The 13,704-nt window shown below is 66.0% G+C and overlaps 1 protein-coding gene across 1 annotated transcript; it reads left to right on the top strand.

Annotated features, from left to right (window-relative positions):
* The first annotated feature begins 7,135 nt into the window (after positions 1-7,135).
* NRTN (neurturin) lies at positions 7,136-11,252 on the top strand. The gene is made up of 2 exons (XM_046637593.1): positions 7,136-8,090; positions 10,675-11,252. The coding sequence occupies exons 1-2, from the start codon at positions 7,922-7,924 to the stop codon at positions 11,097-11,099; spliced, it is 594 nt and encodes a 197-aa protein (XP_046493549.1). The 5' UTR covers positions 7,136-7,921; the 3' UTR covers positions 11,100-11,252.
* Positions 11,253-13,704: the final 2,452 nt, after the last annotated feature.

The raw sequence follows: 13,704 nt of genomic DNA, 5'->3' as shown, positions 1-13,704 counted from the left end.
AGCGAGGACGGGCGCGGGGAGGACCGGCCCCGGGGACGCGGGCTTGGGGGGGCTCCCGGGGACTCCGAGTGGACCAGCAGCTTCCCTCCCGGAGCCTGAACTGGCGTGTGTAGGATGGTGGGGTCAAGGGGGCGACAGGTCCGCGCGTAGCGGGGCGACGGGGGCGGGGTGGGGGATCCGAAGCGCCTCTGCAAGGATCCGACGATGGGGGGAGGGTCCCTGTCCGACGGGGCGGGCGCGCCTGTGCCCCCCTGGACCCCGGTGTGTGCGTCCTCGGAGGGCTGGAAGCGCGGGGAGGGGGGGCAACCGGGATCCCCTCTGCAGCCTCCAGGAGGGCGAGACCCAGACACCCCTCTGCCTCGTGGTCCCCGAAGGGCCGTGGGGGGCTTCCGGGTCCCGCAGCCCCGCGCGGGGGGCTGCCGTCGCGGCCCAGCTGCGCGCAGAAGTAAACATCTGTCAGTGGCGCGTTCCAGCCGCGCTCTCTGCGCGCCGCCGCCGCCGGGGACACGGTGTCCTCCGGTGAGGGCCCGGCTCGCTCGGCGCCCGGAGCCGCCTGTTCACCACAAGAGGGCGCGAAACCCTTTTTTGGGGGCGGGAGGGGGGGGGGGGCGTCCCTTAAGGGCAAAGTCCAGATTTGCAAGGTTCTGCGCCCGCCTTCTTTTGATTTTTGGAAAAGGCATCTCTTGGGCTGGAGGCTCTCGCGATTCTGCCCAGCGGCGCGGTTTGGGGGTGAGGGGGGCTGCAGACGCAGGGCAGACGGGGGGTGGCACTGGAGAGAGAAGTGGCCTCTCCCAGGGGCTGATGTCACCGCTGTCCCCTCCCAGGAGCATCAGCGTATACGTGGGGCCACCGGGCCAGCTCAGCCGGCCCGTGGTCACCTGCCAGGCTGGGTCCCCAGCCCGGATCTGGGAGCAAGGCCAGGGGCCTGGGAGGGGGTGCAGAGGCGGGACCCCTGACTTTCGTCCCTCCTGCCCGCCCACCCTGCCCCGTCCCTGGCCACCGTCCCTCCTTCTCTGCTCCATGACACTCTTTGTCTGTCTGCAAGCGCCCGGGGCTGAGGAAGCCCCACCGGGGCGTGACTGGTCTGGGCGGATGTCAACCCAGGGGAGGCTCCCAGCTCTGCCAGCTTCCCCGCCCCCCTCCATTCCCGGCCTTGGGGACCTTCGGGCCACCTCCCAGGACTCCTGGGCTCGGGGTCCCCAAGCCGTCCTGGGTGCACAGCCCCCTCTGAGCGAGCTGCAGAGAGCTGGCTGTGTGGGTGCAGAGCACAAAGCCAACGTCCCCTGCTGCTGGCACAGTGTCTCGCAACCCCCATCAGCCCTCGTCCCTCAGTTTTCAGGGATCGAGGAGACGATATGGCTCCCAAGAGGCTGGGGCGCGAGAGGGAACCCCACAGTTTGCAGCCGGGCGCAAGGACGCGGTCAAGAAATGGGCCACAAGTGTTTGCGGGACGGCAATGGTGTGGCCCACTGTTTGGTGTCAGGGCTCCTGGGCCCTGTCCTTCAAGGAAGGCAGACTTAGATCCAGGGTGGAGCCCAGAGTGGGGTGTGGAGGCTGTGCCTCAGGGTAGGAGCGTCAGGAGAGACTTTCCCCAAGGAGGGGCATTGGAGCTGGGGCTGTGAAGGATGTGTAGGAGTTTTCAAAGTGGAAAAAGAACAAGCCCATTCCAGGTGGTGGGAACTGCACATGCGAAGATCTTGAGGCTGGAAAGAGCAGGGGTGGTTTTGGAAAATCCAGGGTGCCCGGGCAAGTGTGTGAGGGAGAGGCTGTTCAGAAAGGTTGGCAAGGGTGCTCAGGAGTTTCCAGAAGGCTCTCTTCCCATCCGGGTGAAATCAGGCTTTGGGCCAGTTCTGGAAGAAATTAGACCCGGGGGGGGCCCCTGCTTGCAGCAGGTGGATCTTGCTTCCTAGTTGGGGAAACTGAGGCCCATTCATGCCTGAACAGCTCAGAGTGTTGGGACCCGAGGCAGGATTCGAACTCGGGGAGATGGCAGAGGTGACTTGGGTGCCCCGGTTCCCAGTGTTAGGGGTCTGTGCCTCGGTTTCCCTCTGTGTCAGCGGGCTGGCTTTGAGTGGCATCCTCCTGGCCGTTCCTGGGGGACCCATGTGCCACCCGCCGGCCCTGCGCCAGCTGCTCCGCGTGCCAGGCCTCATTAGGCTGATCCTGTCATCACAGCCCGCGAGCCCCTCCTGCCCACCGCGATGCCTGCTGGCGGCCCAGGCCGGTCTGCTGGGGTCACGGTGGGAATTTTAGGGACAGCCGCAGAGGGCGGGTCATTCTGAGTTCCCTGCCTTGCCGGGCACACAGTAGGCTCTCAATCACTGTTGAGCGAATGTCTCGGGGCTTTCTGCCACGGGGGCCCTTTATTTCGTCCTGCTCTGCTGTGTGGCTTTGAGGAAACCTCTTATGGTCGGGGGTTCCCGGGTATCCGCGAGGGATTGGTTCCTGGAGCCCCGCGAATCCGGAACTCGCGGGTGCTGGAGGCCCTTCTAGAAATGGCGATGTATTTGCGTACAACCTGGGCACATCCACGTAGACTTTGAATCATCTCTAGATGACTACTGATACCGAAGATAATGGAAACGCTGTGTAAACAGTTGTTAGTCGGTATTGTTTGGGGAATAAGGACAAGAAAAAAGTCTGTCCCTGTTCGGCACAGACGCACCCGTCACAGGCTTTTCCATCCGCGGTTGGCTGAATCCGCGGATGCAGAATCCGCGAATATGGAGGGCCCACCAGACTTCTCTGGACCTGAGCCCTACTTTTCTCCCAAACAGCAGAGCCTGTCATTCCCTCCCCGCTTCTTCCCTCCCCCTCAGCACTGCCCTTGTTACCCAGGTCCCAGGGGTTGTGGAGGCATCAAGAGAACAAATTGGGAGTCAGACCCAGCCTCAAACCCCAGCTCGGCCACTTATTTTTTGGGTGACCTTGAGCAAGTCACTGTACCTGTCCAAGCCTCAGTTTCCCCATGTGGAAAACGGGGCTGATAATACTAACAACATCTTTTCCAGGGACTGTGGGGAGAATTAAACGTGGTAAGCACTTAGCACAGTGCGTGGCACTAAATAAGTGGAACAGCCAGTGTTGCCTGGTGTTAATGTTGTCACAACAATGTTGTTAGAAAGGCCATATGGTACAGTGGTTAAGAATGTGGAGGAGAGGGCATTGGGGCTGGGGCGTTGAGGGATGAATAGGAGTTTGCCTGATCACCAGTGTTCAAATCCCAGCTTGGCCACTTAAGTTCTGTTTGACCCTGAGCAAGTCACTTCACATCTCTGGACCTCAGTTTTCCCATCTACGAAATGGGGATAAAATAGCCCATGTGTTGCTAGGAGTTACTGTGCGTAAAGAGCTTCCGACGGCCCCAGTAGCGTTGCTCACTGTTGTTAGGATCCTCCGAGTCGTGGGGAGCCAGCGATGGTTCTAGCAGTTGGGGAGCACGCAGCCTCCGGTTGGGGGCCCCCACGTCTGGCCAGGCCTGGAAGGGTCGGCAGGGGGTGTCTGTGACTGCCGCCCCCATGAGGCCGCCCCAGGGGCTGGCCCCGGCCGCCGCAGACGTGGCATCAGAACCAGCTGTGCTGGCCAGATGTTCCTCGTTTACCCCCAGATGTGTGTCGCGGCGCACGGCTGCCCCGGCCTCCGAGTCCCTGCCCTGGGGTGGGGCCGGGCCCTGGGGCCCCCGAAGGAGGGGCACATTTTTGCAGCTGCGGAATTTGCTTCTCATTTCAAGGAACCACTGAGTCTGGCCTTGAGAGAGGCCTCAAGTCCTGCCCCTCCTGGGGCCTCAGTTTCCCCATCTGCAGGACCCTGGGGACTGCCCCCCAGAGGGGCCGTCTAGGGGAACGGAGAGGAGCAGGCTTCCCTAAGAACAGGCCCCCCTGCCAGTCCCGGCTCGCTGAGCCTGGAAGCATGATGACAGCCCCACACGCCTCACCTCTGGGTCCACCCGACGTCCCCACACTGCTGGGTGGCCTCCTTAGGGCGCTTTTGGAAGATGGGGACACCGACTTAGGGGAGGACTGGCGACGGTCCGGGAGGGACACGGAGAGGAGGGAGAAGGAGGCGCCGCCAGGCAGAAGCTTGGAAAGGGCGCTGCAGCTGGCTCAGGCCTCTGGGAGCAGAATTATCGAAGCCTGCCCTTGACACAACTGGGGCCAGGCTGTCCCTCCAGAACGCGCCAGTCCAGCAAAGACAGACATGGGCACAGAAACCGTGCCGGCAGGGCTGAGCAAGAAGGGGGGCCCCACGGCAGCTGGGGGGCCGAGATGGGGAGCAAGGAAGGCTTCCTGGAGAAGGGGCTGTAGGAGCTGGGGTTTTGAAGGATGAATAGGAGTTTGCCTAATGGGGAAAGGCCCTGATGTCAGGCCTCACCCAGACTAGAGAGATGAGCGCATGGAGGCAGGGCTCCCCTCTCGTCCTTCCTGTCCCGGGGAACGAGCGTGAGGCCAGGAGCTCAGCAGTTCAGAGGCCGGGGAATAGGTGCGCCTGATGAGTGTCCCCGGGAGGCTCTGTGGAAAGGCGGAGCTCAGGGGTGTTGCCTGGGCACCAGGATAATCAGCAGTGTTTCCTGGCCCCACCAAAGAAGCTGCTAGAACATCCACACGCCTTCGCCCTGGCCGTCTGATCCTTGGAGGAGACCAGCTGTGTGACTTTGGGCGACTCATCGCCCCACTCTGGGCCTCAGTTTCCCCTCCTCCCCGCCCCAGCCCTGGGGATTCATGGCTTCTAGCTAGAAGCGTGGGGCGGTTCCCCTGCAGATTCTGCGTCTTGCAGCCGCCGTGTCTGTGCCACACACTGTTCCCCGGGAATCTCTGCGGCCGAGGGCCCCACGGCACTGGCGTGTTCCGTGTGTGCCCCGTGTGTGCGAGCGTGTGGTGGGGACACGCATGCGGCAGGCCAAGCTCCCCCCCGGGACACGGAGACACCCCTGTGCACACAGTCCACGTGCTCCTGGGAGGGCTCCGAGGCTGCGTGTGCACACGGGCATGTGTGTGTGTGTCGGTACCCACTCACTGTCGGTGTGCGAGACAGCGTGTCTGTGAGAGTGTGAAAATGCTGGAGTGTGGGAGGCCTGAGTGGGTGTGAGTGTGCGAGCTCCCAGGTGCGTGTGAGAGGGAGGCCGGCCCGTCACGTGTGAGTGGGGGAAGACCACCCTGTGAGTGTGTGCAAGGGCGAAAACACACTAGTGTGTGGTCGTGGTCACATCATGTGTGCAAATGTTGAGTGTGAAAATGCCCAATGTGAGTGTGTCTGTGTGAAAACACGCCAGTGTGCGAGTGTGACACTGTCCCAGTAAGTGTGATAAGTGTGTGAGAAATCCCTGTGTGTGCTTGTGAGTGTGAAAATAGGAGTGTGCACGTGTCATCACGTCTGCATTGTGTGACAGCCCTGAGTGTGTAAATGGGACAGTGTGAGTGTGCATGTGGGAGAGGGAGGGTGTCAGAGCCTGTGAGCGAGAATGCGTGCAAATCTGTGCGTGGGCTCGTGTCCGAGTGTGTGCGTGCGAGTGGCCGTGGGTGAGAGCGAGGGCACATGAGCGTGCTGTGCGAGCCCCCGGTCTAGGGGCCTCCGTGACACCAGCGCACGCCCGTGCACACCCGCCCCCTCCCGCCAGGCCCGCGGGGACAAACCAGGCGGGTGAGGCACAGAGGCCCATTGTTGGCGCCTTATCAGCCGCCGCCAGCCCTCCAGCCGCCGCTTCCCGCCCCCTCGGAGCCCCGGGGGGTCTGCCGCCCCAAGGCCACCAGGGGCCCCGGCCAGGCCACCCCGGGTGGGGTCCCAGCCCCCTGTGGAGCCCTCAGCAGACACTGAGGCCCAGGGCTTGGCGCCGTGCGGGAGCTCTGTGCCAGCCGGCCGGGGAAACTGAGGCACCCTGCTCCAAGCCTTGGGTGTGAGGGCAGGAGGGTGCTGGGGGCCCAGAGGCTGAAATGACTTTCTATGCGTTGTTTGTACAACGGGATCGGCATAAACTCAGTGCTTCTTGAGAATAAAGGGGGCGGGTTTCTGCACCTGACGGAATGAAATATTGTCCCCGCGGCCCCCCAGGCCCCGAACGACCCCCCTCCCTGCCCTCCCTCCTCCCTCTCTCCCCCTGGCTCCCTCTGTTCCCGCCACACAGGCCTCCTCGCTGTTCCTCCAACCCAAAGGCCGGTCCTGCCCCAGGGCCTTTGCACGTCCCCGTGTGGGGAACAGCATTCTCCACCACCCCCAGCATAAAACTGGCCCTCCGAGTACGAGGGGCAGCGGCAAGCCGTTGGGGTGACGCCCCAGCCCGGGCTCCCAAGCCCAGCCCAGCCCTGAGGTGTGTGTCTGTCAAAGAAGCCGGGTTGGAACCCCACGTCCTTTTCTAGCTGAGCAGCTTGGACACGTCCCTCCCTAGCTGTTTTGTGCCTCAGTTTCCCCAGTTGGAAAGTGGACATCAGAGTGCCTGTCTGTGGACTCAGCCCCGGGCCTGGTACACAGCAGGCACTTCATAATTGTCCCCTGTGACTTACTGTCCCGTGGGCTCAGGTCCTGCGGACGCCTCCACCCGGCGGGGACGGGCAGGGACTGGCGCTTCCGGCCACGACTGAGGGTCCGCCCAAGACTGGGCGCACGCAAATGAATGCAAATGAATGCAAATCACGGCTCCTCCCGGCCGCGAGCAGCGTGCACGGCCCGGGGTGGGCGCGTGGGGCACCCGGCCCCCTGCACCTCCGGCACCCCCGGGCCCTCTGCACCCCTAGCAACCCGGAGCCCCCCCCCCCCCCCCCCGGGCCCCCCGGCCCCCCCCCCCCCGCCCCCCCCCCCCTGGCTCCCCAGCCCCCTGGGCACCCCCAGTCCCCCAGGCACCCCCGGCCCCCCGGGCCTCCCCAGCCCTGCCCGGTGCAGCCGGGCCTCCCTTCGGGCCCCGTGCAAATGTTTACACCGGGCCGGCCGCCAGGCCCCGCGCGCGGGGGAATGTAAACGCGGGCTGGGGCCGCCCGGCGGGGCAGGGAGCTGCTCCCACGAGGGGGAGGGGGAGGTTATTGCACACCTACTGTGTGCACGGAGCACCACTCTGCCAGGCAGTCGCAGCCCCGAGTCGTCGGTGTCCCAGTGAGGGACGATGCTCAGGGCTTTGTGCGGGCCTGGCGAGGGGTGGAGGCGGGCGAGCCAGGGAGGGCTTCCTGGTGGAGGCGCCCTCCAAGCAGAGACTGAACGGGGAATGGGAGAGGGGAGGGAGAGGAGGAGAGAGTGTTCTGGAAGGACGGGCTTGTGCCAAGGCTGGAGGGGGGGGTCGAGCGCAGCTTTGATCCATCCTGCGCCCCATCTGGGAATCTGTCTGTCTGTCTGGAGGGGAAACCCCGGCTCAGGGAGGAGCCGGAAGTCAGTCCATCCACATGCAGAGAACAAAGTCTCCAGCCCAGTTCCTGCCTCCAGACGACTCTCAGCAGCCTCTCCTGCCACCTTGTCCCACAGTGCCCCCTGCTGGGACGCCCTCACCTCCCTCCACTCTTCCCCCAGGATCACCCGGCTGCAGCCACCCCAGCCTCTTGGCTGCGTTGGCCAAGCTTGGTCGGGCCTCAGGACCTTTGCACTGGCTGTTCCCCCGTGCCTGAGATGCCCTTCTCTTCTGCCTGGCCCACTCCTACCTTTGTTCGAGTCTGGGCTCCCCTGCAACCTCAGGAAAGCACTGTGGGACCCCCAGAGCGGGGTGGTTTCCCAGTTCCCCCTGGCACGGCGCCCACCCCCTCCTTGGCAGCGTTTCTAACAACCTTGTTCCGTGGTTCCTCGATGAATCATTTCTACGTTATTATTGATCATTAAGCAGGAGCGGTTCAAAATCGGGGGGCCCCTGTGCCCCCCCCCCCCGTGCCTGGCCCGGCGCCCCATGCCCGTTGCTTGCCTGACGCACAGACGGAGGCCGTGTGGCTGACCACCGCGCGCCCGCAGGCCGAGGATGCAGCGCTGGAAGGCGGCGGCCTTGGCCTCGATGCTCTGCAGCTCCGTGCTCTCCGTCTGGCTGTGTCGCGACGGCCTGCTGCTCAGCCGCCACCTGGGCCCCGCGCTCGCCCCGCTGCGCCGGCCGCCGCGCACCCTGGACGCCCGCATCGCGCGCCTGGCCCAGTGTAAGCGCTCCCCCTTCTCTGGGGCGGGACACCCCCAGCTTCGGGGCCACCGTCATGGCGGCCTTGCGCTCCCTGGAGCGGGGACCCAGAGGCGTCTTTAGATGCGGGGCAGGGAGGGTGCAAATCCCCTCACAGCCTGGCAGGGGTGGCGGGGGGGAGGGGGGGAGACACGGGATGGCTGCTGGGGACCTGGGGTCTCTCGGCTCAGCTGTCACGAGGAATTAGGCTCTGGCCCTGAGGGACCAGGGGGGCCAGATGGGGATTAGACCTGGGCGTCCGGCCCAGGAGGCCTCGCAGCGCAGCGCGGGGTGGGGGGAAAAGGGAGGCCGGACCTGGTGACCTGGGCCCCTGGGACAGGGACCAAGAGGAGAGGGAGAGCCCTAGAAATGGGGAAAGGTGCAGAGATAGCGAGGCGCAGAGACCAACGGGGACAAGGGAGGGACAGACGGACGCGGGAAAAGGCAGGGAGGCGAGAAAGTGGAAATGCCCACCCGAGGGGGCGTGGCCGCCCGAGCCCAACTCCCCACTCGCCCCTGGTGCCCGCCCTCTGCTGCTTCCCGGAGGCCAGGGCAGTGCGCGCCCCCCCACCTCATGCGTGTGCGCGCGCACGTACCCTCCGCTGGGGTCTAGGTGCGGGCGGGGCACGTGCATGGCGCCCGCGGGTGGGGGCTCCGTGCACGCTGTGTGCACGCCTGCGTGCACGCCCGCGCCCTTCCTGTCGGCCCACACAATCCTTCTTTCTTGTCTTCACAATGGACAAGGGTGGCCTCCGGCGCGGGCTCCGCTTCCGGCAAAGCCCTTCCCAGGACACTGGGTCCCAGAGACCCGGGTGGGGCTCCCCCAAAGCGAGCGCTCCAGGACCTGGGGGGCTGACAAAGCCCCAGGGGTGGAATGTCAAGCGCCGGGGCCCACGGGCAGGTGCCTGCCTGCCCTGCATCCTGTGCCCGGGGCCCAGCCCTTCTGGAGAAGGGAGTGGCTGCTGATCCCCAAAAGTCACCGTGTTCCGGGCCCCGGGTGACGGTGGAATTTCAGGCTGGGGGGCGGGGGGCGGCGGGCGGGTCTCATCTGTGTGTTCCAGACCCTGAGCGAAGGAGGCAGACACAGATAGACCGAAGGACCGTTCGCTGTTGATCTGAAATTCAGATTTCACCAGCCATCTGTATTTTATCCGCCAACACACCCCCTAGAAACGCACCTTTCGGGTGGGCACGCGGAATCGGGGAACGGCGGGCACCAGAAGGGAGCCAGGCTCCAACCTGACCCACCCGAGCAGACGCTGCCGGCCACCCTAGTCCTGCCCCTGGGCATCGAGGAGTCGCCACATGCTGTTCAGTCGCCCCTCTCCCCACCCTTTCCGGTTTCCCAGCCTCAGCCAAAGCGGGGGGCTCGGCAAGCCTCAGGAGCAGACAGGGAAACCGAGGCACGGAGCGGGATCATCACCGGCCTGAAGTCGTGCAGGGCTGAGAGGGGCAGAGGGGCGGGGCTCAGAACCGGGGTTTGTCTGCTTTCTGAGACGCCACCCCCCCCCCCCCCCGTGGGAATAGACACCCCTCAGGGCGACAGACGGCCCCTCCCAGCGGGGCCTCCCAGCAAGCAGAGTCTTTTGACAGCCAGGTGCGCCAGCCTTGGGGGCAGGGGGGCGCTGAACTCAGGATTTCCTCTCGGCCACAAGTGACTGCCACCTGCTGGGGGGCCGGGAGCCCCCTGCCCGCGGTTCGCTGTCAGCGCTGCCTGCTGTCTGTCCCGCCCCTGCTCGCCTCTCCTGGGGCGGCGGAGAACTGGGGCCGGGCCAGCCGCTTGGGAAATAAATTTAGGCTGCGGGGCCTGGGAATCTGGGACTCGGGGCATCCGCGGCCACCGTGGGAGAAGAGGCCTGGACGCGGGCCACACTCGACCTTCTGGGGGCCCTCTTTGCCCACCTGTAACATGGAGGTGGCCCTCACAACAGCAGCTGCCACCCCCTGCGGGGCTCGGGGGCAGGGTGGGGGTGGTCCCCCAACACAGGCCTCAGTGCCTGCTGCTCCTCTGTGTGTCTTGAGAAGCCCCAGCACTCCTATTGGGTTTTGTGGCTGGGGAAACTGAGTCCCGCTTGCCGGTGGAGCAGCAGGGACCGAGTTGGGGGCGGGGGGCGGGATGTGAACAGCCCAGCGACTCAGAGAAGATGTGGGGTCTTTGGGTGGGGACCCCAGAGAGTGAGCTAGAGACCCGGGACAGCTTAGCTAAAGGGGGACGGGTTGGGGTGTGGGAAGCAGCCCCCCCGACACTGTTCAGAGAGGGCGTGCCAGTGCCCTAGGGCAGCCCAGCCTAGGAATGGGGGCTCAGAGGGTTGGGGGAGGTGCTCAGAGGGAGGGAGACACCCGGGTCAGCTCAGGCCAAGGTGGGGCAGGCTGGAAAGTGGTCCAGGGCACCCACAAAGGGTAAGCCAGCTTCTGAGCAGCCCAACCCGGGGGCAGGGTCCAGAGAGGGGGTGCTGGTAGCCCTGGGGGCCCAGCGCGGGGTCTGGACGTGCACGAGAGGGTGGGGCCTGGACGGGAAGCTGGGAGCGAGCGGAGCACTGACCCCCCTTCTCTCCCTCCCCTCGCAGACCGTGCCCTGCTGCAGGGCGCCCCGGACGCCGTGGAGCTGCGCGAGCTGACGCCCTGGGCCGGGCGGCCCCCAGGTCCGCGCCGTCGGGCGGGGCCCCGGCGGCGGCGCGCGCGTGCGCGGTCAGGCACACGGCCGTGCGGGCTGCGCGAGCTCGAGGTGCGCGTGAGCGAGCTGGGCCTGGGCTACGCGTCGGACGAGACGGTGCTGTTCCGCTACTGCGCAGGCGCGTGCGAGGCGGCCGCGCGCGTCTACGACCTGGGCCTGCGGCGCCTGCGCCAGCGGCGGCGCGTGCGGCGGGAGCGGGTGCGCGCGCAGCCCTGCTGCCGCCCGACGGCCTACGAGGACGAGGTGTCCTTCCTGGACGTGCACAGCCGCTACCACACGGTGCGCGAGCTGTCGGCGCGCGAGTGCGCCTGCGTGTGACCCTACCTCACCCGGCCCGGCCCGCCGGCGGCCACGCCCCCCCGCCCCGACGGCGCGCCCGGCCGGCCGGCCCGCGACAGACTGCCCATGCGCAGGAGATGCCCTCGGGGCCTCGGGACTCTCGCGATAACCGTGCCGAGATAAAGTGGTGGAAAATCGAGACCGCGTGGTGATTCCGCGCTCCCGGCAGTGGGAGGTTGGGGGTACGGTGGTCCCTGCCTATTGGGGGGTTGGTGGCGCCATCTCCACCCGGAAAAGGGGCACAGGTGCGGGGACCACCTGCAGGATGGCGGGAGCATCCCATTTACTTTGGGGGTAAAGGAGAGTAGCTGCAGAGGGTCTCGTTTCCGGGGGACAGCACGGAAAGTGGGGTGAATGGGGGCAGTGTCGGCAGGGACCGTCTCTCCCACCTGCCCTGTGTCCCTTCCCGGCGTGTCCCATGCCCACCTTCCTGCAAGGTGTGCTCCTGCGGAGGGAAGGTGGAGTGAGTCGCTCTGCCGATGAAGAGACTGAGGTCCAAGAGGACCCAGGCCTCGCCCACCAGAGGGGCCCCTCACGCCGGGTCAGCACCCCCAGAGTGAACTCGGAGCCACTATCTTGTTTCACGAGCTAAAAATATACGCGAGCGGCCCATCTCCCTGTAGGGACGGGTGTGGGGCGGGCGCCAGCCCCGTCTAGCCGGATCCCAGGGCACAGCCGGGTCCCCAGGGACCTGGGTCCTGGGCCATAAAAGCACTGGCCGGGGCTCCGGGGGAATTTACGACGAGCCCCGTGGAGGATGGAAAAAGCGCGGGCGCGCTGCTTGGACTCCGCGGTGTCACCTTGACGCTTGGCAGGCCCCTCGGCGCCGGGGGAGGGTTCCCAGGGCGCGGGGAGGGGTCGGCGGGTCCCACGGTCTGGGAGGGGCCGGGAAGGGGGGCGCTGCGCCCCCGGGGGGGACCCCTCCCCTCCTGCCACCCGGCCTGGGCTCCTTCCCGCCTTTGCTGTGCCCCCCACGTCTGAGCTTCTAAAGGCCACGTCCCTCCCAGACCCCATCCCCACCTCCCCCGGAGCTGGGGCGCCCCCATCAGAAGCTGTCCCGGGGTGGGCGGGGACCACCCGCCCCCGCCTGCAACTGGACACACTCGAGGCAGCTAACGGGCGGGACTTCCAGGGCCCCAGCCCCTGGGTGGTCTGCATGGAAGGTGGCTTCAGAGCACAGGCTGCCTGGGGTCCCCGCCCGCGCCCCCGGAGTCCCCTGACTCTGAGGTTTGGGGTGGCAAGTTCCTCCACCATCGGGGCTGACTCCACCCAGCGTGGCAGAGAGGTCAGAGTCCCCTGCTGCTGCGGAAGGCAGGCCTCAGTTTCCCCATCCTCCGTGGCCCTGAGCCTCCAAGAGGGAAGTCGCTCAGCCCAGGATGCGCAGTAGGGACACTGGCCTTGGAGACCAGGTCGGTGGCCCCTGAAGCTTGGCTGCCTCAGTGTGTGTGTGTGAGTGTGAGTGTGTGTGTATGTGTGTGCGTGTGCCCTTCCCGGGCCTCCCAGGACCTTGGCCCCCCTGTCTCCCCCCTAGATGTGACATCACAACCACAGGACGCTGGCCCGGCTGCTGGAGAATTGGAACGTAAACAGAGCTGTCCCCACAGATCCCTCCACCCGGGTTTCCCAGCCCACCACACCCCCCCACACACACACTCACACACACATACAGACACACACACTCTCACACAGACACACACACAGGGCTGCCACCCACTTGGGGCTTTGCAGATGGGGTCCCACGCAGCCCCCGGCCCGCAGGCTTGCACACTCAGTCATCATTCACACTCAGAATTGCACACTCACAGGGCACCCTCAAAGCTGTGGCTCGTTGCAGAAGTGCACACTCTCCCCCATTGTCCTCCTTCATGGGGGTCCCTGCCCGTCCTCTGTCCCTGGGCCCCTCTCCCGGCCCTGCCCACACTGACCCCCAGGCAGCCCGGCCCCACTCGCCGGCCCCTCTGCGCCTGCTCCCCCCGCCCTGCCTGAGGGGCTTGGCTTCTGGAGTTTTCCACCTCCTGACATGGGGGCTGGACCATTCCCCATTGTGAGGGGCTGAGCAGCATCCCCAGCCCCACCCACTCAAAGCCATCAGCCCACGCCCAGCGTGACAACCACGGATGTCCCCAGACAGGGCCGAGTGTCCCCTGGGGGGCACAGTTACTCTGGGGCGAGAACGCAGTTCTAGAATGAGGGAGGACACGGCAGTTTTCCTCGGAGCTTTCCCACCTGGAAAGGGACCCAACAGGGCCAGCCTGCCTCCCCATGGGCCGGTAACAACAGCAATGGTGACTACAGGCACGCCCACCACAGCCGGCACCAGCGGCCGGGACCCGAGGCCGCTTCCCCAGGGCGAGCGCCTGGGTGGGTGAGGGCCAGCAGCCGAGGTCCCCGGCAGATGATGTCCCCGGCAGATGTGGTCCCCGGCATGTGAGGTCCCCAGCAGGTGTCATCCTGGCAGGTGAGGTCCCCAGCAGGTGTCGTCCCCGGCAGGTGAGGTCCCCAGCAGGTGAGGCGCCCCCCAGCCCCCAGCAGGTGAAGTCCCCAGCAGGTGAGGCCCCCGGCAGGTGTGGCCCCCGGCAGGTGA

The sequence above is a fragment of the Equus quagga genome, chromosome 14, assembly GCF_021613505.1.
Source record: "Equus quagga isolate Etosha38 chromosome 14, UCLA_HA_Equagga_1.0, whole genome shotgun sequence".
In the NCBI taxonomy this organism is placed as follows: Eukaryota; Metazoa; Chordata; class Mammalia; order Perissodactyla; family Equidae; genus Equus; species Equus quagga.
Note: the sequence above shows the minus strand (reverse complement) of the source record. Positions and strands in the feature narration are given on the sequence as shown.

Excerpts from the sequence above, each read along its gene's own strand:
- NRTN (XM_046637593.1), top strand. The coding sequence starts at position 7,922 with ATGCAGCGCTGGAAGGCGGCGGCCTTGGCCTCGATGCTCTGCAGCTCC. Across the intron at positions 8,091-10,674 it reads CATCGCGCGCCTGGCCCAGT|ACCGTGCCCTGCTGCAGGGC; the intron begins GTAAGCGCTCCC and ends CTCCCCTCGCAG.